This window comes from Cricetulus griseus, chromosome 7, assembly GCF_003668045.3.
Source record: "Cricetulus griseus strain 17A/GY chromosome 7, alternate assembly CriGri-PICRH-1.0, whole genome shotgun sequence".
In the NCBI taxonomy this organism is placed as follows: Eukaryota; Metazoa; Chordata; class Mammalia; order Rodentia; family Cricetidae; genus Cricetulus; species Cricetulus griseus.
The window spans coordinates 109,150,510-109,177,395 of NC_048600.1; the positions used below are offsets into that span (position 1 = coordinate 109,150,510).

Sequence of the window (26,886 nt, forward strand, 5' to 3'; positions counted from 1 at the left end):
TTTTTTTTTTGGTTTTTCGAGACCGTTTCTGGTTTCTCTGTAACTTTGGAGGCTCCCCTGGAACTAGCTCTTTTAGACCAGGCTGGTCTTGAACTCACAGAGATCCACCTGCCTCTGCCTCCTGAGTGCTGGGATTAAAGGCGTGCGCCACCACCGCCCGGCAGAAAATAATTTTACCACAATAAACAACACCCTTTAACAAAGTAGTGTGTGCACTCCTTTAATCCCAGCACTCAGGATGCAGAAGCAGAGACAAACAGATCCCTGTGAGTTCCAGGCCAGCCTGCCAACATGTCTGGACAGCCAGTGCTATATAGTGAAAAGATGGAAGGAAGGGCCGGGCGTTGGTGGCACATGCCTTTAATCCCAGCACTCAGGAGGCAGAGGCAGGCGGATCTCTGTGAGTTCGAGGCCAGCCTGGTCTCCAGAGCGAGTGCCAGGATAGGCTCCAAAGCTACACAGAGAAACCTTGTCTCAAAAAACAAAAACAAACAAACAAAAAAAAAAAGATGGAAGGAAGGAAAGGAAATTAAGACCTTTAAAAAGCAGAGCATGGCTGGGCGTTGGTGGCGCACGCCTTTAATCCCAGCACTAGGGAGGCAGAGGCAGGCAGATCTCTGTGAGTTCGAGACCTTCTGGTCTACAAGAGCTAGTTCCAGGACAGCCTCCAAAGCCACAGAGAAACCCTGTCTCGAAAAACCAAAAAAAAAAAAAAAAAAAAAGCAGAGCATGGTGTGCAGATTGGTCCCTGTAGACATGCACAATGTTATCACGGTCAGTGGATGGCTCAGAGGTAAAGATGCTTGTGAGGTAAAGACAAGAACCTGAATTCAATCCCCAGGATCCATGTGGTATAAAGACAGTGCCGATTTCTATAAGTTTAAACAGCCACACACAATAAATAAATGTAATAGAAAGTTTCAATAAAATAATATTTAGTGCAGTATTTGTCATAACAAAACGAGAAACTCCTAAAGCCCGCCATAACCATGCCATGGGGTAGTCATGAGCAGTAACAATGAAAGAAGTGGCATGCACCAGCTCTGCTGACCCTCACAATGATCCAAAGCTCTAAGAGGGAGGAATTACACACATTATGCTTCTAATTCTGTAAGTTCAAGAATGCATAAAACTAAGCAGTAAATTGTTTAGCTATACATCCGGAAGAAGTGAGGCAAAGAAAAGAAAGAGAACGCTGGATATGAAATTGCAGAGTGTGCTTGATTCCTGCAAAGTTCTCAGGGCTGATCGCAGAAGGACAGACAGGGCACTTCTTCAAAAGTATTGCAGCTGTTCTAGATCTGACTTTGAATGGCATCTTTACTATTGTTTGGGAAATTAGGTCTGATTTATATATTATCTTTATTAATTATAGACAGTTCATACTAGAGCCCAGTGCGTGATCCCAGCACTTGGGAGATGGAGACAGGATGCTCAGGAGTTCATTCACATCCCCAGCTATCTAATGGTGAGTTTGAAGCCAACTGGGGCAATACGAGACCCTGCACTGGGAGGTTGGGGGCTGAATAAGAAGTCTGATAAGAAACTACAGCAATGGGAGGGGGGCTGAAACCCTGAAATAGGAACTCTGAGAATTCTCTTCAGGTATATTTCTCACTAACTTACTCTCTCTGTCCCTTTCCCTCCCTTCTCAGTTTTTCAAGGCATCCAGACAATCCAGATAGAATTTTTACAGCAAACTATTAAAATATCCAATGTGGCCAGGCAGTGATGGCACACACCTTTAATCCCAGCATTCTGGAGGCAGAGGCAGGCAGATTTCTGTGAGTTTGAGGCCAGCCTGGTCTATAGAACAAGTTCCAGGACAGGCTCCAAAGCTACACAGACAACCCCTGTCTTGAAAAAAAAAAAAAAAGTCCAGTGATTTTATTAAAATAAGCCACCCAAGAATATGCTTATAACCCAAATCAGGAATAGTAGTTTAGGATCGTTTGCTGTCCCAAGATTTGATGCCACCAGAATTCCTTCCATTAGCACCCAAAGCTGAGGGTTAACTGCAACTTTTCCAGATCAAGCCGGGATGCGGCCGCCTGACTTTAGCTAAAGGTCTGATTAATTATGCATGTCATCATAGTAAAATGAGAGGGTGCTTGCTGGGACTCGGGGCTCTCACTACAAACACTGGAGGAACAAGCACTCAGAACAAACACCTGGCCCCTACATCCTAGATCCTAAAGGCAATCACTCCTCTCAAATCCTGAGCCTTTTCATTAGATACCCTGAAATCCTCTGGAGGCAAAGCCAGAGAGTCTCCATCAGTCCTGGAGTTTCTTGCTGTGGGATCATGTTCTCTGACACACTAGAAACCACAGGGTATCATCCATTCTGCTTCCTCTCTCTCAGTGAGTGGTTTCTATTATTTTCACCACACAGACCCTCTGTTATATCTCCAAGAGCTCAGTGGTTTGAAAAATGTTACCTATCAAAAAATTCCATTGATCAAGTAATAACAAAGGCTTCTGTGGCTACACAGAACATCTGCTCTAGACAAATTGCAAAATTCCACCAAAAGAAATACACTGAAATTTGTCTATACAAGCCTGGTGTGGTGGCCCTTGCCTTTAATCCCAGCACTCAGGAGGCAAAAGTAGGCAGATCTCTGAGTTGGAAGCCAACCTGATATACATAGTGAGTTCCAGGACACCCAGGGCTGTGTAGAAAAACACATTCTGAAAAGAAAGGGGAGGGGAGCAGAATTTGCCTATGCAGCCTTGCCTGCCTTTCTTCCCTCCTAGAGTCTGGTCTCTCTGGAGTTGGGTTTTTTAAAACCAAAAAAATAAAAAATAAATTATAAAAAACATAAGCTAGAACCAGTCCTCCTTTCCTACCATTTTCCCGGGAAGAGACTTTGCAAAGAACTTTCCAAAATATGGCAAATAACTATGAAGTGGACTGTATGATTGTTTCTATTAAAAATGCTATTTCAAGCAGGGTGGTGGTGGCACACGCCTTTAATCCCAACACTCGGAAGGCTTAGGCAGGCGGATCTCTGTGAGTTCGAGGCCAGCCTTGTCTCCAGAACGAGTACCAGAATAGGCTCCAAAGCTACACAGAGAAACCCTGTCTCGAAAAACAAAAAACAAAACAAAACAAAAAAATGCTATTTCATGCTATGAGTGTTTTGCCTACATGTATGTATGTATCCACACACATGCCTGTTGCCCTTGGAGGTCAAAAGAGGGCTACCCTGGAACTAGAGTTACAGACAATTATGAGCTGCTATGTGGGTTCTGGGAACTGAACCTGGGTCCTCTGCCAAAATGCAAGAACAACAAGTGCTCTTAAACTTTTGAGCCATCTCTCCAGCCCTTGTTTCCATTTTTTCAAATGCTACTGTGTGCATGCATGAATTTTGTGAGTGTGGGTACAGCATGTCACAATTGCTTATAAACCTCAGAAGACAACTGTGTGGCATCTGTTTCCACCTTCAGGTGGGATCTGAGGAAGAAAGTCAGGTTGTCAGGCTTACACAGCAAGCGCTTCAACCCACTGAGCCATCTTGCCAGCTGCACACTTTTTTTTTTTTTTTTTTTTTTTTTTTTTTGGTTTTGGTTTTTTGAGACAGGGTTTCTCTGTGTAGCCTATCCTGGTACTGGCTGGGGAGGCCAGGCTGGCCTCAAACTCACAGAGATCTGCCTGCCTCTGCTTCCCGAGTGCTGGGATTAAAGGCGTGCGCCACCAATGCCCGGCTTAAAAATGACTTTTAATTTATTCTTTTGACAATTTCATACATGTATTGGTCACACTCACACCCTGCCCTCCTCTCTCTTCCCCTCCCACTACCTTGAAGCTTTTCTAAATGTTTGTTTTTATATTATTTTTATTTATGCTCTTCTATTTTAGATAGGGTCTCACCATGAAACCCTGATTAGCCTGGAATTGGCTATGGAGAACAAACTGAATCGCAGAGACCCTCCAGCATCTGCCTCACATATGCTTGGAATTAAAGAGTAAAGGTGTGCACCACCATGCCAGGCTACAGTATGCACTTTTAACCTCTGAGCCATTGTTTCAGCCCTTCCATTGAGAACCCAGTATTTCCCCCTTAGTATTTTAATCCTTTTAAAAAAGATCTATTTAGCTGGGCAGTGGTGGCGCACACCTTTAGTCCCAGCACTTGGGAGGCAGAGGCAAACTGATCTCTGTGAGTTCAAGACCAGCCTGATCTACAAGAGCTAGTTCCAGGACAACCTCCAAAGCCACAGAGAAACCCTGTCTCGAAAAACCAAAAAAAAAAAAAAAAAAAAAAAAAAAAAAAAAAAATCTATTTATTTATTATGTACATAGTATTCTGCCTGCACACCAGAAGAGGGCACCAGATCTCATTACAGATGGTGGTGAGCCGTCAATCATGTGGTTGTTGGGAATTGAACTCACGACCTTTGGAAGAGCAGCCAGTGTTGTTAACCTCTGGGCCATCTCTCCAGACCTGTCATATTTTTGGGTTTTTTGTTTGTTTGTTTGTTTGGTTTTTGGTTTTTCGAGGCAGGGTTTCTCTGTAGCTTTGGAGCCTATCCTGGCACTCGCTCTGGAGACCCGGCTGGCCTCGAACTCACAGACATCCGCCTGCCTCTGCCTCCCAAGTGCTGGGATTAAAGGCATGCACCACCAACGTCTGGCAAGATTGTCCAATTTTTTAAATAAAAAACAAGCTGGGAGTTGGTGGCATGCCTTTAATCCCAGCACTTGGGAGGCAGAGGCAGGTGGATCTCTGTGAGTTCAAGCTCAGCCTTGTCTACCGAGCAAGTTCCAGAACAGCCTCCAAAACAATACAGAGAAACCCTTTCTCGAAAAAAACCAAAAACCAAAAAGCAAACAAACAAACAAACAAAAGCAAGCTTGGGGCATAATCCCAGTACTGGGGAGGCAGAGGCAGGCAGATCTCTGTGAGTTGGAGGCCAGCCTGGTCTACAAGAGCTAGCTGCAGGACAGCTAGGACTACACAAAGAAACCCTGTCTCGAAAAAAAAAAAAACAAAAGCAAAATAACAACAAAGAAAAACAATAACAACAGCAGCAACCTACTGGGAGCAGGCAAGGCAGCTAGGAGGGTAAAGGTGCTTGCCTCCAGTCCTATGGCCTGAGTTCAAACACCAGGACCCACACAATGGAAGGAGAAGTCATTTCCAAAAGTTGTCCTTAGAGCATGCATGCCCCGTGCCCCCAACAAATAATAAATTCAGCTAGGTGTGGTGGTACACACCTTTGATCCCAGCACTCTGGAGGCAGAGGCAGGCAGATCTCTGTGAGTTCCAGTCTAGTTTACATAGCAAGTTCCTGGCCTGTCAGGATTGCAAAGTGAGACATTGTCTCAAAAAATAGAAAATAAAAATAAACTAATAGTGTGTGTGTATCAAAACCCACTAAGTTTAATTAGGGTTGCCTGGGTGTGCATGGGTGGAAGATTATTTACTGGGTCATGAGCAGTTTACCTATGACTCTGCATACCCCAGCAGCCATGAATTGCCAATAGCCCCTCAGCAAAGTGTACCTGCTTCCCATCTATGCTGGAATGCCGATAGGCTCAATATTGAGTAAGTAACCACGCTGCTGTGAGTCTGAGGTAGGTGTTTTTTGTTTTTCGTTTTTGAGAATAATGGAATCTTTCTTGGCTCTAAGTGAGCTCAAAGAGGAAGGTTCTCTGACAATCATTTGCCAGCAAAGCTACCTGAGCCCAGTGGCTTCTGAGTTCATTGTCTCATGACCAAGAACAACAAGATCACTCCGATAAGGAGTGAGCAGAATAAACAGATTTATTAAGGAAAAGCAAGCAAGCAAGAACTCCCGGGCTACGAAGGTCTCCAATCGAGGAGCACTGTGTGCTGTCCTGCCCAGCACTAGGGAAGCAGAGGCAAATGAATCTCTGAGTTCAAGACCAGCCCGGTCTACATAGCAAGTTGCAGGACAGCCAGGGCTACAGAGAGAAACCCTGTCTTGAAAACAAAAAAAAAGATCAAATTCAGGGCTTCATTTACACTTGACAAGCAGCTGTCAACTGCTCTACATCCCCAGCCCCTGAGATGGAGTATTTAAGCTGACTCCTTGCACTGAGCGGCCAGAGAAGGCTGTAGTTAGTCTACTCTTTTTTGAAAAACCCTCTGGTAAGGAACTTTTTTCATCAAATGAGTTGTACAGGGGACTGGGGAAGCATGTTAGTGACTGCGCCAGTGGTAACTTTTAGGTCCTTCTGGGAATCGGGGTAACCAGATGATGCATCAGCAGGCTTGTGTCACCTCAGGTCCCCTGCTCTGCAGGAGGTGGAGGAGAGAGGGATTCGGCTTTCTGAGTCAGCCAGGGAGTTTGGAGATAAGAGAACTTCAAAAGCAGAGTCCATGGCACCGAAGGCCTGCTGTGAGTCAGCCTGCCACTGAGGCAAGCGGGACCTGGAATGTCTGCAGTGTCTGTGGGGGGAGGTGGTGGTGAGTCACCGGTTGGGGCTGGAAGAGCCAGCAAACACCCTGAGAGATAACTCGCTGTTGTTCCAAGGCAGAACCCAGGAGGGGCCAAGAAGTGAGAGCCTGCCACTTCTCCTTGCTCATCTCTCTCTCTCTCTCTCTCTCTCTCTCTCTCTCCTGTGTGTATGTGCGAGTGTGTAAGGGAGAGAGACAGTGTTTCACACTGTAGCCCAGGCTAGGCTAGCCTCAAACTTGGAATCCTCCTGCCTTAGACTTCCAACTGCAAGACCCACAACACCAGCTCCTGTCTACCTCATCTTTTTTTTTTTTTTTTTTCCTTTTGGTTTTTTGAGACAGGGTTTCTCTGTGGCTTTGGTGGCTGTCCTGGAACTAGTTCTTGTAGACCAGGCTGGTCTCACGAGATCCACCTGCCTCTGCCTCCTGAGTGCTGGGACTAAAGGCATACGCAACCAGCACTGGGCTTCTACCTCATCTTTGAATCGCTGATTTTCAGGGTTCCCTCACATCTCCTATCCTACACATTCCCTCCACCTGTCTAAGTTTGAGGCTAGTTGAGGTGTCTTTGCTCATATTGCCTGTGCCCTTTGACCCCTTACATCTTGAACTTTTCTGTAGTGAAATAGGCAGAAGGGGACTCTGCTCCCTCTTCAGCCCCCTCCTCCCATCTGAAACCACACAAGACTGAGCACCAGGGTGCTGCTCCTTTTGGTGTGGTCTGGCCTGCTGGGCTGCCACTTGGTTTAGATTTATTGAACTAATTTGAATCAAGTCCTGCAGGCCTGTGCTGAGGCTGCTACATGTAGTGCGAGCCTAGCATTTGCAAAGTCCTGGGTCTGGTCCCCAGCACCGAAATTAAAGGGGAAAAAGATTCTATCAGTTCTTTCCAATCTCCAGAAATTTCCCAGGATCAGGCTCTCCACTTTGCTGCCTCCTAAGGCACCCTTTGGGGATCTGTGGTTATCCCTGGGATGTCTGGCTTTTCTCTGGTCTCCACCCGCCCTCACCTCTTTGCTTTTTGTTGGTCCTGGGAAGAGGAGAAACTGCTAGTCTCCAAGCCACCACTTGCCCTTCCCAGAGCCCAGGACACATCACTTTTGATTTGCCCGTTTCAGGGCACAAGGACCACCTCATGATCAAGGGGAAACTTTTCATGATGTCACCTGCCTGCGATCCCAGCACTTTGGAGACTGAGGCAGGAGGACTACATATTTGAAGCTATCTGAACTACAAACCAAGACCATCTCCCCCAAACCAAACCAAGCTAGACGTAGTGGTTGGTTCCTGTAATTAAGCATGGAGGAGGCTGAGGCTAGAGGATTTCCGTGGGCTAGAGGTGGGTTTTAAGACAGCCTAGACTACAGAGTAAGGCGCTTTCTCAAAAAAGCAAACAGAACAAAAAGACAGCAACAAAACAAAACAAAACTGGGTATGGTAGTGCATACCTGTAATCCTAACCCTTGGGAAATTGCAGCAAGAGAATCAGAAGCCAAAACCATTCTCGGCCATACAGTTAGTTAGTTAGTTAGTTAGTTAGTTAATAGTTAGTTAGAGGCCAGACTGGGCTATCTGAGATCCTGTCTCAAACCAACAAACTGGATATGGCGGCACACCCTTGTATTGTCAGCACTAGGAAGGTTGAGGCAGGAGAATTACCACAAGTTTGAGGCCAACCTCGTCTACTGAGTTCCAGACTAGTCAAGACTACATAGGAGACCCTGACTCAAACAAAAAAGTAGCATTAACAATAAGTCAAGGAGCAACTGGGAGACACTGCAGAGGCTGGCAGAAAGGGAGTGAAGGCACCATCTCAGGACACATTGATGAGGACCCTGTGGCTCTCACAGTCTTGGGAACTTACCACTTTGCTTTGGCGCCAGACTCTAGGGCCCAGAGAATGGTGTCTACTTTTTCCAATACCCTCCACTTCCAGACAGGCTTTGATGCAAACCCCCACAAGCCCATTAGCTGTGTTGCTCAGCAGGGTGCAAGATCTCAAACAGCCCCTGCCTACTCTCTGCAAGCTAAATCTGCTCTGACATCTAATCTCAGCCTATTGGTAGCTGGGAGATGCAATGCAAAGCTTGCTTCCAGGGAAGAAGACTGTCTAGATGACAAGTGATGGTTGAGTAGGCAGGCTAGGTTTCCAGGAGGCAGAAAGGAGCAGTCTTTCCAGTCCAGCGACCTCTCATCCCACAGCAGCACTTAACTCCACACTGGATCTTCCACTGAGGCCACCAGAGTAACAAAATGACCTCGATTAGGCCCTGGAGCTATAGCCAGGACATGAGCTTACTAGGTTAAGGGTTCCAAGAACCAGGATGAGTGAAGAAGGAAGAGACCAAGAAACATGCCTTCTGGGACTGTCAAAATGGAGTCTGAACCCTGTGGCCAAAGCCAGTTTCTAAGTACTTGTGGGAAGGCAAAGACAACTTTTCAGGGTTTTTGGACTGAGGGGGAGACAGTCCTGGACCCCAAGAAACTTCACTGTGCTAAGAGGATGTGGTTCCATTGTCATGGAGCCTTCAGATTGATGAGGGACAGAAAGCCCTGTATCAGAGCTCAGGATGATGAAGTGACCTCAGAGGGCCCCATGAAAATACAGGATGCAACAGCTTGAGGGGCTTTGGTATTTGAGGAGGGGCTCAGGTTTTATTTTATTTTTTGAGAGAGGGTCTCTTTGTGCAGTCCTGGATGACCTGAAATTCGCTCTGTAAACCAGGGTGGCCTCAAACTCACAGAGATCCACCTGCCTCTGCTTCCTGAGTGCTGGGATTAAAGGCATGGGCCACCATTGCCTGGCTCATTTGGGGTTTTTTGTTTGTTTGCTTGCTTGCTTGTTTGTTTATTTATTATGTATACAACTTTCTGCTTCCATATATATCTGCACACCAGAAGAGGGCACCAGATCTCATAACGGATGGTCGTGAGCAACCATGTGGTTGCTGGGAATTGAACTCAGGACCTCTGGAAGATCAGTCGGTGCTCTTAACCCCTGAGCCATCTCTTCAGCCCATACTTGTTTGTTTTTTAAGATTATTTTATTTTATATGTTTGGGTGTTTTGCCTGTATGTGTGTGGAGTGGACCACTCTCTATATAGCTCTGGCTGTCCTGGAACTTGCTCTGTGGACCAGGCTGGCCTCCAACTTAGCTGGGATTAATGGCTTGCACTACCACTACCCAGCCCTTTTTTTATTTTCCAAAATGGCTTCATTTTTTTATTTAATTTATTTATTTTATGTTTGTTTGTTTGGTTTTTTTGAGACAGGGTTTCTCTGTGTAACAGCTCTGTTTTGGAACTCATATTGTGAAATAGGCTGGTCTTGGACTCACAGAGATCTGCCTGCCTCTGCCTCCCCAGTGCTGGAATTAAAGGTGTGTGCCACCACTGCCCAGATGAAATGGTTTTATTATATAGTCCAGACTGGCCCCAAACACTCACAACCCTTTTTCCTCGGCCTCCCAGGTACAGGCATACTCCACCATGATGGCCTCATAACTCTTTACGGGACGCTAGGGTTGTAGAAGCTGGGAGCATGCTTACCTGGCATGTAGGAAACCCTGAGTTCATTCCATAGCACTGCACAATCTCAGTACTTAGAGGCAGAGGGAAGAAGATCAGAGGTTCAAGGACAACGTCAGCTACATATCAAATGAGACCAACTTGGGCTACATGTCTAGAAAATATATCTTTGTGGAGGGTGTTAGATCTTTCTGGAGCCTTCAACATATAATTGTGCCATGTCATACTGCCCAAGTAGGAAACCATGTGACTGTAAACTCCAAGTTCATCAGAATCACTAGGGATTCTGAAGACACCCACCCCCAGGTAGCCTCATCTCTGCACTGCCACCACCATCAATTAATATCCATATCTGGGATTCAGACCACCACTGTCCCTTCTCTTCCCCCAGAAGTCACCTACGGCTTTGTGGGGATGCCCCCTCCATCAGAGAGTGCCACCTCAGTTACCCTTCACCCAGGTAACCCTTTCTATCCGCAGCACCCAACAGGAAGTAGGGCAGAGAAAAGTGGGCCCAATGCCCAGAAAAGAGGGGAAGGAAAATGGGGTGTTCAAATGACCTTGCCCACAAGGGCTGGAGATACCCAAATGTTAATCACCCATTAGCACAGCCCAGGTGGACAGGGAACCGTCATTAGGTGTGCAATAGACTTCACTGGGCAGGAGCAGTGGGCTTGAGTACCTGAGATAAGAGGCTCTCAGGCTAATCAGCGGCTCTGCAGCACCTGCATATAAAGAAGCTAAGATGGGTCTTGAAGCAAGGTCCTGAGAGCCAACGGGAGAAGGAAGGGACCCTATCCTGCCCTCCTGGAAGAGCTAGAAGAGCAGTGGGGTAAGAAAGAGGCCGGGATAGCAATGGAATAGCCTGGGAGGAAGTGTGTCTCCTGGCCCCTTACTCTGTCTCCTTATCTGTACGGGAATCCAGAAGATAGTTCAAAGGGATTCCCAGGGAGACCAGGTCTCCAAGCCTTGGGCTAGCTCTGGCCTTCAGGGATCTGGAGGAAGGTTTCTTGCTGCCTGCTGTCTCTCCAGAAGACTGAAAGAGGAGGAAGGTTTCTTGCTGCCTGCCGTCTCTCCAGAAGACTGGATTGGGTTCAGAAGAAACTTTAGGAAGAACTTCCAAGTTGCGATAGTTAAGCCCAAGTGTGTGTGTGTGTGTGTGTGTGTGTGTGTGTGTGTGTGTGTGTGTGTGTGTAGGATGGTTCTCTGTGTGGTTTCATCTAGAGAAGGGATTTGATGGCTGAGTAACAGCTTAGTTGGAAGCGGGAAGGTGGGCTGCTGTGAACTTTGTCGGGGCTTTAAGGGGATAATCTTGCCAAATCCTGTCCCTGTGATGTCTGGTAATGAGCCAGAAAGGGAGTTCCCACCACCTAGGCCTTTGCTGATTTCTTCCCAGACCTTCCACCCCACCCCACTCCGAAACCACACAGCAAGATCAGCTCTGGGTCAAGGCTCCATGCCCCTTCCAGTCCCTTCCTGTAACCCTAACTTGCTCCTGCCCCACCCCAGCTCTCAGAACTTGCCCAAGTCCCAGCATCAAATGGCCTCCTGGATGTCCCCTCAGTGCAGTACTGGCCCTTTTTCCTTTCAGCTCAGGCACTCAACCTAGGAAGATGGTGGCTATGAAGATCTGCTCTCTGCTGCTAGTGCTCCTCTTCCTGGCGGTCGGGCTGGGAGAAAAAGAAGAGGCTCAATTCAGGTAGGAGTGGAAGGTGGAGGGGGCTGGAATATAAGCTGGTTTGGGATAGGGATTGTGAGAAAGGGACTCCAGGCTGAGAGGAGGGGAGTTAAAGAGGAGAGCCAGTCTGCAGCCTGAGCATGTCGGCTTATTTATTGCGAGTTCCCGTTGAAATGAGAAAGACTGGGGTTAGCTAGGTCTGTGGAAGGACTTTTTGGTGGCAGAGAGTCTGCAGTGTAGGGTCTCCCTTACAAAAACTAACCATCATTGATGCATGCACACATTCACTCAGATCTCATAAGCGCTTCCTGTGCACTAGACACGGTCAGAATACATGTGAACCAAGGTTCACTGATGGCTCCTGCCTTCAGTGAGTACATGGACCACGGCAGACACAGAAAAGAACCATATAAACATGTTACAGAGTGCCAGGCGGTGGTGGCGCATGCCTTTAACCCCAGGCAGAGGCAGGTAGATCTCTGTGAGTTCGAGGCCATTCTGGTTTACAAAGCTACACAAAGAAACCCTGTCTTGGAACAAGCAAACAAACATGTTACTGAGTACAGTGGACCAGACCTGTGATGGGATAATATTGAGTGTGGCAGTTCACTCCTATAACTTTAACTTCAGCACTTGGCAGGCAAGAGACAAGGAAAACTGAAAAGTATGAGGCTAGCCTGGGCTACATAACAAGACCAGAGTCTGGAGGAGGGAGAGGAGGGGGGAGAAGAGGAGGAGGAGGAGAAGGAGGAGGAGGGAGGAGGAGGAGGAGGAGGAGGAGGAGGAGGAGGAGGAGAAGGAGGAGGCGGAGGCAGAGGAGATGATGAGAGTCAGAGAGGCAGAGCCAGAGCTCTGATGGTGTGTTTGGGGACCGAGGCAGAGGCTTGTCAAATAGTACTGGATTTTGTCAGATGAAAGGGCAATCCATGTACCACACAAAGTTGGCACACATGAAATGTGAGCAAAAGTTGTCAGAAATACCTACCAGGAGAGCAGACCTTGTGTTTGTTTAGAACAATGACTCAGGCCAGGCAGTAGTGTCATATGCCCTTAATCTCTGCACTTAGGAGGCACAGGAAGGCAGATAGCTCTGAGTTAGAGGCCAGCCTGGTCTACAGATCTAGTTCCAAGACAACCAGGGCCACACAGAGAAAAGCTGGCTCAAAAAGCCAAAAAGCAAAACAAAACAACAGAGGCAGGCAGTGAGTTCCAGGCCAGCCAGGGCTACAAAGTGAGACCCTGTCTCAAAAAAAAAAAAAAAAAGAACAGAAACTCAGGAAGCCAGTGTCGTGTGTCATGCTGCCTACATCCCCGGACTAGTGAGAGGGCTCAGGAAGATCAGGAGTTCATGGTGAACTTGAGCTACACAGTGAGCTTGAGGCCAGCCTGGGATACAAGAGATCTTGCTTCCCAGAACCTTAACAAACCTAAAGCAGCAACAACAACAATCCCAGAGGGTTGGGGCCGGGAAACACTCCTCGGTGGTACAGAACTTGCCTGGCATGCATGAGACTTATAGATTCCATCCCTAGAACTGAAAGACAAACAGTGCCCCCTCCCAGAAACCTGGCTCCAAATTAATTAGTGAATCCTGAATCTGTCATTTATACTGTGTGGGACCCTGTTTTCCTCATTCACAAAATAGGGACACAGAAGGCAGGCAAACTGGTGGTGGTGGTTGTTCAAAACAGAGTTTCTCTGTGTAGCCCTGGCTATCCTGGAACTCATTCTGTAGACCTTGAACTCAGATCCCTGTTTCCCAAGTGTTGGGATTAAAGGCATGCACCATCACCATCACCACCACCACCAGGCTAAGCGTGGTGAAACACTTACCTGGCATGTGCAAGGTCCTGGATTTGATCCCAGAACCAAAGAGAGAGAGAGAGAGAGAGAGGAGAGAGAGAGAGAGAGGAGAGAGAGAGAAAGAGAGAGAGAGAGAGAGAGAGAGAGAGAGAGAGAGAGAGAGAGAGGAGGAGGGCTGGGGAGATGGCTCAGTGGTTAAGAACACTGGTTTCTCTTCCAAAGGACCAGGGTTCAAGTCCCAGTACCCACAAGGCAGCTCACAGTCTAACTGTAGTTCCAGTGGATCCAACACCTTCACACAGACATGCATGCAGGCAAAACACTAATGTACATAAAATAAAAATAAATTTAAGAAAAGGAGGGGGGGGCTGGAGAGATGGCTCAGCGGTTAAGAGCACTGACTCTTCTTCCAGAGGTCCTGAGTTCAGTTCCCAGCAACCATATGGTGGCTCACAACCATCTTGAAAGAGACCTGGTGCCCTCTGCTAGCATGCAGGTGGAAGACATAATAGATAAATAAAATCTTTAAAAAAAAAGAAAAAGAAAAAGAAAAAGGAGATGAGATACAAATAGTACCTGTCTGATAGGGCTGTGATGGGATAATTTTGTGTACTAAAAAGTTTGTACAGACTGGGGATGTAGTGCAGTGGTAAGACACTTGCCTAATGTATACAAGGCACTGGGTTCAATTCCCAGTACCGAAAAAAAATATAAACCAAAGCTCTCATGCAGTGCTTGAGTCAAAGTAAGTACTCTCTGTGATGTCACCAAATACTGTTATTGTTGGTGTTGCTATATTGACACAGGATCTAAATATGTAGCCCAGGGCAGTTTAAAACTTTGGCATCTGGGGCCAGTGAGATGGCTAAGAGGGTAAAGTCACTTGCCCAGCGATGCAAGCCCGACAACCTGAGTTCAATCTGCAGAGGGCACAAAAATGTGGGAGGAGAGAAATAACTCCACAGAGGCACCCACTGGCCTGCACATGTGCTCTGTCATGGAAACATCCCATAATAATAATAAAATATAAACAACAGAATTTGGGATCCCCTTGCCTCCAGCTCCTGAACACTGAGATTACTGACACTGAGCCTTTGGGAGTTGGTTCTCTCTATCCTGTAGGTCATGGGGTTGAACTCTGGTTGACAGGCTCAATAGGAAACCTCTTTATTTGTCAAAAAGGCTCAACAGCCCCTGAGTTCACTGTTATTATTATTTAATAATTTATCTTTATTTTTATGTGCATTTGCATTCCTGTTTTGCCTGCATGTATGGTCTGTGTGAGAGTGTCAAATCCTGGAGTTACAGACAGTTGTGGGCTGCCATGTGGGTGCTGGGAATTGAACCTGGGTTTTCTGGGTAGATCAGTTGGTGCTCTTAACCAAGCACTGAGCCATCACTCCAGTCCCCTTTTTTTGTTTTTTTGAGGCAGGGTTTCTCTGTGTGTGTGTGCCTTTTTTTTTTGTCCCCACTTCCCCCAGACAGGGTTTCCCTGTGGCTTTGGAGGCTGTCCTGGAACTAGCTCTTGTAGACAGAGATCAGCCTGCCTCTGCCTCCCGAGTGCTGGGATTAAAGGCGTGCGCCACTACCGCCTGGCGAGATGGTCTTTTTGTTGTTGTTTTCTTTTTCCAGATTGGGTTTCTCTGTAGCTTTGGAAGCTCTTCTGGAACTTGCTTAGTAGTCCAGGCTGGCCTCAAACTCACAGAGATCCACCTGTGAGTTTGAGTGCGAGGATTAAAGGTGTAAGCCACCACTGAGTGGAACTTGTAGTGATCCTCCTGCCTCTGCCTTCCAAGTACTGGGATGACAGGCAAGCACTCTCACGACCAGCTCTTTCATTTCGTTATTGACTATGAACCAAAGGACTTAATCAAAGCTATATGGTTTCCTAACCTTTGTCCCTTCACTGCTGTCCTGGTTTCTATCTCTCACCTCTCAGGTCCCATGCTAGATTTGGTAGCCCCCGGCCTCGAGGCCCGAGGTATGCAGAGGGGACTTTCATTAGCGATTACAGCATTGCGTTGGACAAGATCCGCCAACAAGATTTTGTGAACTGGCTGTTGGCCCAGAAGGGGAAGAAGAATGAGTAAGTAGTTCCCTGCACCCCTCCTTTCCCATACCAAACTCTGCGATGCTCACAGCACCTGTGAGGTGCACAGCTCCACTGACATCTTTCAGCAAGTAAGGATGAGGAACTGGCCACACCCAGGGCTCTGAGACTCTGACTGGGCAATAGAGCAGTCTGGTGCAGGATGAGGTGTTCTCCCATCCTTTATCTCTAAGGGAAGGAGCCAGAGAAAATATGGAAGCCCCAAGAGGGACCCCAGAAGTCTGGGGATGAAGGCAGCAGGAAATGGGTTGCCTGTTTACTGGTGGCTACTTTGGACTCTGGGATTAAACCACTATTGTGCCTCCTACAACCAACGCCAAATCTTGTTCTGCCACTGTTTTGTCAGCCTGGTGGATTCTGAAGAGCAGTTGGTGCTGGTGGCAACTGAATACAAACAGTGTTGGGGGTGGGGGGTGCTAGGATGTGGAGAAAGAGGCACTGTTGCTCCTACTGGTGAGGTGTTCAAGGTCCCAGTGTCCCTTTCTCTCCAACCAACTCACTCCCAAATCGTCTTCATCTCGCCAGCTGGAAACACAACATCACCCAGAGAGAGGCCCGGGCTGTGGAGCTGGCAGGACAATCTCAGAGAAATGAGGAGACAGAGGGACAGCAGAGGTGAGTCTGTCATGAGGACAGAGGGGAAACAGCCTCCAGCTCACTGGCTTCACTGAATAGCAGTCTTTCCTTCAGCCACCAGCCAGCTCCCAAATCTTGACGTGGAGACTTAATATTAGTTATGAATATTCGGCCTTCTCTTAGGCTTACCTGTTTCTGTGCATCTACCTTGTAGCTTGGGGCTTTTTTACCTTTTTTTTGTTTTGTTTGAGACAAGGTTTCTCTGTGTAGCCTTGGCTGTCCTAGAATTCACTCTGTAGACCAGGCTGGCCTCAAACTCACAGAGATCCACCTGTGAGTTTGAGTGCGAGGATTAAAGGTGTAAGCCACCACTGAGTGGAACTTGTAGTGATCCTCCTGCCTCTGCCTTCCAAGTACTGGGATGACAGGCAAGCACTCTCACGACCAGCTCTTTCATTTCGTTATTGACTATGAACCAAAGGACTTAATCAAAGCTATATGGTTTCCTAACCTTTGTCCCTTCACTGCTGTCCTGGTTTCTATCTCTCACCTCTCAGGTCCCATGCTAGATTTGGTAGCCCCCGGCCTCGAGGCCCGAGGTATGCAGAGGGGACTTTCATTAGCGATTACAGCATTGCGTTGGACAAGATCCGCCAACAAGATTTTGTGAACTGGCTGTTGGCCCAGAAGGGGAAGAAGAATGAGTAAGTAATTCCCTGCACCCCTCCTTTCCCATACCAAACTCTGCGATGCTCACAGCACCTGTGAGGTGCACAGCTCCACTGACATCTTTCAGCAAGTAAGGATGAGGAACTGGCCACACCCAGGGCTCTGAGACTCTGACTGGGCAATAGAGCAGTCTGGTGCAGGATGAGGTGTTCTCCCATCCTTTATCTCTAAGGGAAGGAGCCAGAGAAAATATGGAAGCCCCAAGAGGGACCCCAGAAGTCTGGGGATGAAGGCAGCAGGAAATGGGTTGCCTGTTTACTGGTGGCTACTTTGGACTCTGGGATTAAACCACTATTGTGCCTCCTACAACCAATGCCAAATCTTGTTCTGCCACTGTTTTGTCAGCCTGGTGGATTCTGAAGAGCAGTTGGTGCTGGTGGCAACTGAATACAAACAGTGTTGGGGGTGGGGGGTGCTAGGATGTGGAGAAAGAGGCACTGTTGCTCCTACTGGTGAGGTGTTCAAGGTCCCAGTGTCCCTTTCTCTCCAACCAACTCACTCCCAAATCGTCTTCATCTCGCCAGCTGGAAACACAACATCACCCAGAGAGAGGCCCGGGCTGTGGAGCTGGCAGGACAATCTCAGAGAAATGAGGAGACAGAGGGACAGCAGAGGTGAGTCTGTCATGAGGACAGAGGGGAAACAGCCTCCAGCTCACTGGCTTCACTGAATAGCAGTCTTTCCTTCAGCCACCAGCCAGCTCCCAAATCTTGACGTGGAGACTTAATATTAGTTATGAATATTCGGCCTTCTCTTAGGCTTACCTGTTTCTGTGCATCTACCTTGTAGCTTGGGGCTTTTTTACCTTTTTTTTGTTTTTTGTTTTTTGAGACAAGGTTTCTCTGTGCAGCTTTGGAGCCTATCCTGGTACTCACTCTGGAGACCAGGCTGGCCTCTGCCTCCCTAGTGCTGGGATTAAAGGCATATGCCACCAACGCCCAGCCTTTATTTTTGTTCTAGTTTGTTATATTAGTTTAAATTTGGGGAGTAGGTTATCACTACGTAGACCTGGCTGTCTTGGAACTCACCAGTATAAACCAGACTCAAGCTACTAGACAATCTTCCTGAGATCCTCTTACTTATTCTCTGCCTGCCAGTGCCGTCTATACCTCTACTGCCTAGCTATTGGCTATTTAGTTTTTTATTAGAGCAATCAGGTGCCTTAGGTAGGCAAGGTCAAACAGCAGCACACGTTTACATAATTAAACAAATACAGCATAAACAAATGTAACACACTTTTATATAGTTTAAGTAATATTCCACAACAGCTCCCTCTCTCAGACTGCAGAGGAGGGCAGGGATCCCACGACAAGCACCCCCTTCTCTAAGAGCTCAAAGAGAGGGTTCCAGTGAGCGAAGTCCTGGCGGATCCCCTGAGGGCTTTCTAAGGCCTGTAACTGAATGTATACATGGATTCACTGTATCAGGGAGAGTAGGGAACGAGGGACCTCAGAGTTGGCTTCTCCTTGCCAAATCTCAGGAAGGCTGTTTGAGAGGACAGGGCATTCTCCCAAAGCCAGAGTCCTGACATCAGCCACCTGGTCTGTGAAGAAGTGATGAATGTGAGGCTCAGGGACATTGTCTATGGGGTCACTGGATGGAAATGGATGCATTATCAGATAACTTTAGAGGTGAGTGGATGAGCTGCATCCCTGCAAAACTGGTTTGTTTTGCCTGGATTGAGGACCCCGTGTTCCCTGGGTAGGCAGAACTAGGTAGGGCCCAGCACAAAAGAGGCTAGGGATCAGAGAGTGGAGATATCCCAGAGGCAGCTAGCTGTGCTGGCTCCCTAGCTTTTGGCATATGCTTTAATCCCAGTACTCAGCCCAATTTGGTTTACATAGCAAGTTCTGGGCCAGCCAGGGCTATAGAGTGAGACTGTCTGAAAACAAAACACCCAGGCCCCTGCAATCTGTCTTCTTTGCAGCTCCTTGCCCAAGAACCCCAGTGATGAAGATGTGCTAAGGGATTTGCTTATTCGAGAGCTGCTGGCCTGGATGGTGGACCAAATAGAGCTCTCCTGGCTCAGGTGGGGAGCACGAGGGCTACGGGGGTGTTGTAAGGTTGTTAGTTAGAAGTTTAGACTTCCAGGTGACATATATATTCAGATTTGTGTGTGTTAGTAGCTCACTGTCTGTGTGCCCATGTATGTCTTGTTGGGAATTGAACCCAGGGCAATTGTTAAGCAAATGCTCTACCACTGAGCCATATCCCCAGTCCTGTTTGTTTGTTTGTTTGCTTAGTCCAGGTTGGTTCAGAGCACCCTGGGTTGCCTAGGTTGGTGTCAAACTCATGATCCTCCTGTCTTCTCAGTACTGGGATTATAGGGGTCTGCCTATAGTCTTCATTCAGATCTTTGTCCCAATACACACTAGCAAAGAACTAACACTTTCAGATCTATAATGGCTCTGTGTGTGTGTGTGTGTGTGTGTGTGTGTGTGTGTGTGTGTGAGAGAGAGAGAGAGAGAGAGAGAGAGGGCTGTCACCTAGCACTTGGCAGAAGGATCTCAGGAAGATTGTCTAGTAGCTTGAGTCTGGTTTATACTGGTGAGTTCCAAGACAGCCAGGTCTACATAGTGATAACCTACTCCCCAAATTTAAACTAATATAACAAACTAGAACAAAAATAAAGGCTGGGTGTTGGTGGCACACACCTTTAATCCCAGCACTCGGGAGGCAGAGGCAGGCAGATCTTTGTGAGTTCGAGGCCAGCCTAGTCTCCAGAGTGAGTGCCAGGATAGGCTCTAAAGCTACACAGAGAAACCCTGTCTCGAAAAAGCAAAAAAAAAACAAAAACAAAAAAAAACCAAAAACAAACAAACAAACAAACAAAACCCCCCAAAAAACAAAACAAAACAAAAACAAAAAAACAAAAAAAGAAAACCATAGCCAGGCATGGTGGCCTACACCTTTGATTCCAGCACTTGGGTGGTATTGGCGGGAGGAAGTCTGAGTTTGAGGCCAATCTGCTCTACAGAAAGAGATCCATGATGAGAAAGAAAAACTACAAAAGTACCATGGTGACACTTGCTTATATAATCCCAGTACTCAAGAAATAGAGGCAGGAGGACCAGAAGTTCAAGCTCACTCTCGGTTACTGACTGTATTTGAGGCAAGCCTGAGCTATAGACTGTCTCAAAACCAAACCAAACCAACCAAAGGACCAAAGAAAAAAAGTCAAGGACACATAAATCTTTCCATGGAAGGTTGGCAGAACACTTGCCTAGCAGGTATAAAGACCTGGGTTCTCTCCTTCATACTGAAGAAAAAAGCTTATGGGATTGTGGCTAGGTTTAAATAAGACAAACAAGTGAGTTAGGAGTGTAAAGTCACACACCTGTAATCTTAAAACTTAGCAGGCAGAGGCAGGTGGATCTCCGTGAGTTCAAGGGAGTTCTGTGCTAGCACCCCATCCAAAAATGGGGAGTGTGGCTCAATGGTAAAAACCTTTATGAAACCTAGTGAGTTCGATCCCTGGGACCAGCATGGTGAAAGGAGAGAACTGACTCCTGCAGGTTGTTCTTAGCCCTCTGCAGCATGCACACATGTGCACACACAATAAATGAATATAATAAGACAAAGCAAGGGGATGAAGCAAAGAGGGAGGGCCACGTCAGAGAAATAATAAGAGCTGAGCAGTATATGCTGCTACCTGTTCTTCCAAGATTCCCTTCTCAGCTTCCTCCAGCTCAGGTGCTGTTCTCCTGTCCTCTGTCTTCTCACCCACTGCCCATTCTGTTCTCAGCTTTCCCTCATGGCCTTAGGGCAGTGGCACCTTCCTAGGGACCCATATTTGATGCTCCACATTTCCCTGCTCCATAATCACTGTTCATCCCAGTGGCCATCTGCTAGGTTCTATTCCAGAGTGAGGGCCTAAATACATGAACCCCAATGGTGACAGAGGACCTCAGTCCAACACACAGAAACCAGAACACGCCCAGACTTTAATAATAGGAGCTGGAGAGGGATGGAGGGAGGAAATCTGAGACTGGAGAGATAGCTCAATGGGTAAAGTGCTTTTGAGCAAACCTGAGGACTTGAGTTCAATTCCCTCACTTATGAGAAAGCCAGGACCACAGCATGCCTTTAATCCCAGTGTTGAGATGGATACAGGTACATCACTGTGGATTGCCAACCAGTCTAGCTGATCAGTGAGCTCCAGGTTCAGTGAGAGATCCTTCCTTAAAAAATAACTTGGGAGCTGGGTAGTGGCAGCATATGCCTTTAATTCCAGCACTGGGAGGCAGAGGCAGGCAGATCTCCGTGAGTTTGAGGCCAATCTGATTTACATAGCGAGTTTCATGACATCCAGAGAAAATAGTGAAACCCCAGGTCTTTAAAAAAATAAAAATAAGGTAGATAGAGGCTGGAGAGAATGCTCAGTGGTTAAGCACTTGCTGTTCTTCCAGAGAAACTGTGTTCTGTTCCAGCACCTACATGATAGTTAATAGCCACCGATTAACTCTAATTCCAGAGCCTTCTCTTCGGGTCTCCACAGGCACTGTATCCACATTGTGTACACATATACACATAGGCAAAACACCCAAAAACATAAAATAAAAGGAAATAAACCTTTTTAAAAAATCAAGGTGGGCTGAGAGTTGGTGGCTCATGCCTTTAATCCCAGCACTCGGGAGGCAGAGGCAGGCGGATCTCTGTGAGTTCAGGCCAGCCTGGTCTCCAGAGCGAGTGTCAGGATAGGCTCCAAAGCTACACAGAGAAATCCTGTCTCGAAAAGCCCCCCCCCCCAAAATTAAGATGGACAGCAATCTCTAGTCTGCACACATGGACACACACGAAGATGTACACAAATACATACATACATACATACATACATACATACACACACACACACACACACCACAAACATACAATGTGATCAAGCCAGTGGAGATGAGAAGCCTCTGTAGGAAGGTGAGGAACTGTCTCTGTACTTTGTGAATGATTTTGACTACTGATAAATCAAATGACCTTTAAAAAGGTCATTTGAAACTAGTCAGTGTACACCTTTAATCCCAGCACTCAGGAGGAAGTGGTGGGTGGAACTCTGAGTTTGAGGTCAGCCTGCTCTACAAAACTAGTACTAGGATAGCTAGAGCTGAAACACAGAGAAACCCAGTCCAGAAAAACCAAAAACAAACAAAAAGTCTATTTGCAGGTAGGAGTGGTTTATCTATGCCTGGGCGCCAGGATAAATTTGCTGAGCTGACTCAGTTGGTAACCACCCTCCCTTCCTTGTCTCCCTTCTTCCAGGTCTCAGTGACGGACCTAGTCCAGAGCAGGATTGGACTCTACCCTTTGCTTGCCAGGTCCTGCTTCCACCCTCGTCCAAAGTCTCTGCAAGAACCAAACCAATAAAGTCTTGAGCTGAAGTAAATCCTGGTGTCTACTGTGAAAACTCATTCCAATGTGAACTGAGCACTGACAGGTTGTGGTTGTGCATATCCTGGGTGTGTCCGTGCCTCCCAGGGAAAAGGGACACCAGTTATTCCTCTGCACACCTACCAGCATATGGAAAATTCAACATAAGACAGGAGGGCTTCTGACAGAATCACTGCATAACCACGAAGCAACAGACAAATAGCAGACCTTCATGCTAGCTGAGCATGATATTACAAGCTTGTAAAACCAGTGTTGAAGAGGGAAGGCAGGAGGATAAGGAACTCAAGGACAGACTTGCCTACATAAGACTGTCTTAGTCTCCAAAGCAAACAAACACAAAAGGAAGGCTCTCCAGGTCTTCTACATAGGTCTTCAAAGTAGCTGGACCTGGTGTGCGAAGACCACAGCCAGCAAACCTTCATCTTTCCACACACAAACACATTACTAGTCCCAGTGTGCTGAGTCATGTGAAGAAAGACAGAAAAGTCCTTTCTAGGTGTGATGTGGTGAGGAAACAGCTGAGACCAGGTGGACAAAACAGTGAGTAAGTAAGCTGGAGACACAGCTCAGAGGTAAGAATGAGAGGACTGGACTTTGGTTCCCAAAGCCCCCATCCAGTGGCTCACAATGGCCTGTTAACTCTCGCTCCAGGTGATCCAACATACTCTTCTGGCCTCAGAGGGCATGCACACTCACCTGTGCATATCCCCACACAGACACACATACATACACATCAATTTATTTATTTATTGGTTTTTCGAGACAGGGTTTCCCTGTGGCTTTGGAAGCTGTCCTGGAACTAGCTCTTGTAGACCAGGCTGGTCTTGAACTCACAGAAATCCACCTGCCTCTGCCTCCCAAGTACTGGAATTAAAGGCGTGTGCCACCACTGCCCAGCTCATACACATCAATTTAAAAAAATCAAGTCAGTAAATCAGAAGATGAGCAATGGGGAGTACACATAAGAGCTGAGGAGCAGTCAGGACTCGGGCCTCAAAGGGATGGCTCAGCACTGAAATACAGCACTGGGGAAGATGAGGCAGGAAGACTGCTGAAAGTTTGAGGCAACCTGAACTGTAGTGAGACCTTGTATCTAAATAAAATGTTGGATGTGGTAGGCCACATCTTTAAACCTAGCATTCTGGAGCCAGAAGCAGGTGGATCTCTTTAAGTTTGAAAGCCAGCCTGGCTTACATAGTGGAGTTCCAGGCCAGCATGGGCTACACAGTTGGACTAAAGAAATTTAGTTTGGAGTAGTGGTGTATACCTTTAAACCTAGCACTCAGGAAGCAGAGGCAGGTGGATCTCTGTGAGTTCAAGTCCAGCCTTTTCTACAGAGCTAGTTCCAGAACATCCAGGGCTACACACACACACACACACACAAATATGTACTTTACAAATATAATTTGAATATAATCATTTTGTGGGGTGGTTGGAGGGATGGCTCAGTGGTAATGAGGAACACTGGCTGTTCTTTCAAAGGACCTGGGGTTCCATTCTCAGCATCCACAAGACAATTCACAACTGTCTGCAATTCCAGTCCCAAGAGATCTGATGCCTTTTTCTGGCATCTGAGAGCACTGCCCACATACGGTATACATACACAAAGGCAAAACATACATACACATAAAATTTAAAAACATTTAAAATTTTTTTAGATTTTTTAAATTATTATTATTTACTTTTTATTTTCCATGACAGGGTTTCTTTCCATAGCCTTTGCTGTCCTGGAACTTGCCCTGTAGACCAAGCTATCCTTGATCTCAGAGATCTGCCTGCCTCTGCTTCCTAAGTGCTGGGATTAAAGGGGTGGGCCACCAAGTCTGGCTGACTTCTAAGTTTTCATGCATTGTTGGTGATATTATTTCTTCCCTTCTAAACTTCTGCAGCTTCTGAAGTTTGTAGCATGCAATTTCGGGACAGTCTTTGCTCAGAGGTTTATTTTAGTCATTCTCCCCTCTCCCTTTGTGACACTAGGGTCTAGAACCCAGCACCCACCCACACAGTACCTGACGCTGAGCTATACCTTCATCTTTATTAAGTAGCGTTTACATCTATTTATTGTGTAAGTGCATGCCTGTGTGCATGTGTGTCTGCATGCATGTGTGTGCACTGGAGCTCTTGTGGAGGACAGAGAATAGCTTTCCAGAGTTGGTTCTCTCCTCATACCATGTGGGTTCCAGGATTCCAATTCTGGTCATCAGGATTGACATCAAGGCAAGTACCTTTTGATTCTGGGTCCTCTTACTATTATTATATTTAATGAAGTAGTTAGGATTTATTAAAAGTAGGTTTTAAAGTGGGTGGTGGTGGCACACATCTTTACTCCCAACAGTCAGGAGGCAGAGGCAGGTGGATCTCTGTGAGTTCCAGACCAGCATGGTCTTCAAAGAAAGTTCCAGGACAGTTTCCAAAACCTACAGATAAACCCTGTCTTGAAAAAAAAAATAGAAATTCACTATGTAGCTCAGGCTGGACTCCAACTTAGAGAACTGCCTGCCTCTGGAGTATTAGAATTAAAGGCATGAGCCACCATGACTGGCACTTAAAATTATTTTTTCATTTATTTCTTTCTGTATGTGAACACTTAAGCACACCACAGTTCGTGTTTGTGTGGGTATGGGGTGGCATCCATGAAGAAGTCAGAGGACAACTTGGAGAAGTCAATTCTTTCCTTTCATCGTGTAGGTCCTAGAAATTGAATCCAGGTCTTCAGGCTTGGTCATCTCATCTTCCCTAATGGTTTTGTTCTGTTTTGAGACAAGGTCTCATGCTGGCCTCTTACTTGCTATGTAGTCAGGCTGGCCTTGAACTCCTGATTCTCTTGTCTCCCAAGACCTTGGATTACAGTTGTGCTTATCTCACCAGCTAGAAATTACAATTTTGTTTGTTTATTTGAGATAGGGTTTCTCTGTGTAGCTCTGGCTGTCCTCATTATGTAGACCAAACTGGTCTTGAACTCTCAGAAATCTGCCTGCCTCTGCCTCCTGGGTGCTGGCATTTAAGGTATGAGCCACCAAGCTTGGTTTAGAAATTACTTGGAAAAAAGGTTTATTTATTTTACTTTATGAAACATTTACATGCATACATGGTGTGCACCACATCCCCCAGAACTGGGGTTATTAATGGTTATGAGACACCATGGGTATGATGGGAATCAAACCCAGGTCCTCTGCAAAAGGTAACACATGCTCAGTGCACACCTTTATTCCCAGCACCCTGGAAGCAGAGGCAGGCGAATGTCTGTGAGTTCAAGGCCAGCCTGGTGTATGGAGAAGCCAGTTCCAGGACATCCAAGGCTACACAAAGAAACCCTGTCTGGAAAAAACAACAAAACAAAAATTACTATTTGCTCTTAACCAAAGAGCCATCTCTCCAGATCCTAGAAATTACTTTTTACATCGGCTATGTTTTACTGATTCTTCATGATAGAACTTACTATGGAAAGAGAAAACAGACTTCACAAAATTGTTCTCTGACTTCCTCACAAGCACCATGGCATGTATGCCCACACACTAACCCACAGACAATAATAATAATAAAAAAGAATTTAATACCTTAGGGAAAAGTTTGGATTTACATTTGTGGGGTCGTGGATATCTGAGGGGAACGACAAAGAGTCAAAAAGTTATATACTTTTTTCTCTCTTTGTATAATGTCCTTTCTACGAGCCAGCCATTGTAAAAGACTACCTGTAAAGATAGTTTTAACCACAGTGACTTCACCTAAAGCCTCATCACCAGATCTGTAACATAGCACGTTAAGTGTGCATGACACTGCCTGTGTGAGGCAGAAAACTATGCAGTAAGTCTGTCTGCCACAAGGACAGAACCCTTTCTTACATAATGAAGCTTACTTGTTGGATTCATTTGTAGAGATTCTGAGTTACAGCTAAGGGCTATAAATGGTGGCACACACCTTTAATCTCAGTGCCCAGGAGGCAGAGGCAACAAGATCTCTGTGCCGCCTGTTCTACACAGTGAGTTTCAGGACAGTAAGGGGTATGTAGAGACTCACTCAAGAGACAAACAAAAAACACCAAAAAGAACGTACAGCTAAGAACTTGAATGTGAGTCAGACTGCCTGACTCATTGCTAAGTCCTGTTCTATGCAGTTAAGTAATTTAACGCAGATTCACGAGTCTCTTGTGAAATACAATACCAACTCACGAATTTGAGGGTTGAGAAAATGTAAAACAAAGCAAGTTGTGCAGTGCGTGGCACAAAACTATCAGAGTGCTGCTGCTGCTTCTAAGATTGCTTTTTTATTGGCTTTTGCCTCAACTGGGCGCGGGGGCATATGTATTTAATACCAACATTCGGAGGTCGAGGCAGGAGACCTCTGTAAATTTGAAGCCAGCTTGGCTTATATCGTGAGTTCCAGTCCAGCCAAGGATATATAGTGAGGCCTTGTCTGGAAAAAAAAAAGGCACCTTCCACGGCCAACACAGCACTTGGTGATGTCCCTGAAGCATCTGTTGCTCTCCAGGCGCTGGAGTCCCATAACACCAGGCACCCACCTTCGTGGGATGCAAAGAGAAACACAACGGAGGCCGGAGTTCGCGCCTTCGACGTCGTCTGGGCTTCGGGGAACGCGGCCCTCAACTTAAGGCGAGGCTGCTCTTCCTCCCCCGCCCCCCGCCGCAAAACA

At 46.6% G+C, this 26,886-nt stretch overlaps 2 protein-coding genes across 2 annotated transcripts; both read left to right on the plus strand.

The window, feature by feature from the left end:
• The first annotated feature begins 11,559 nt into the window (after positions 1–11,559).
• On the plus strand, positions 11,560–16,168 carry Gip (gastric inhibitory polypeptide). Its single transcript, XM_027424087.2, has 3 exons — positions 11,560–11,657; positions 15,379–15,525; positions 16,075–16,168. Exons 1-3 carry the CDS (start codon positions 11,572–11,574, stop codon positions 16,166–16,168), a joined length of 327 nt encoding a protein of 108 aa, XP_027279888.1. The 5' UTR covers positions 11,560–11,571.
• Positions 16,169–16,680: 512 nt separating this feature from the next.
• On the plus strand, positions 16,681–26,845 carry Gip (gastric inhibitory polypeptide; the record flags this gene model as incomplete). Its single annotated transcript, XM_027424095.2, has 4 exons — positions 16,681–16,829; positions 17,379–17,468; positions 18,782–18,883; positions 26,725–26,845. Coding segments are annotated over 4 exons (462 nt in total), but the record flags the coding sequence as incomplete, so codon positions are not given.
• Positions 26,846–26,886: the final 41 nt, after the last annotated feature.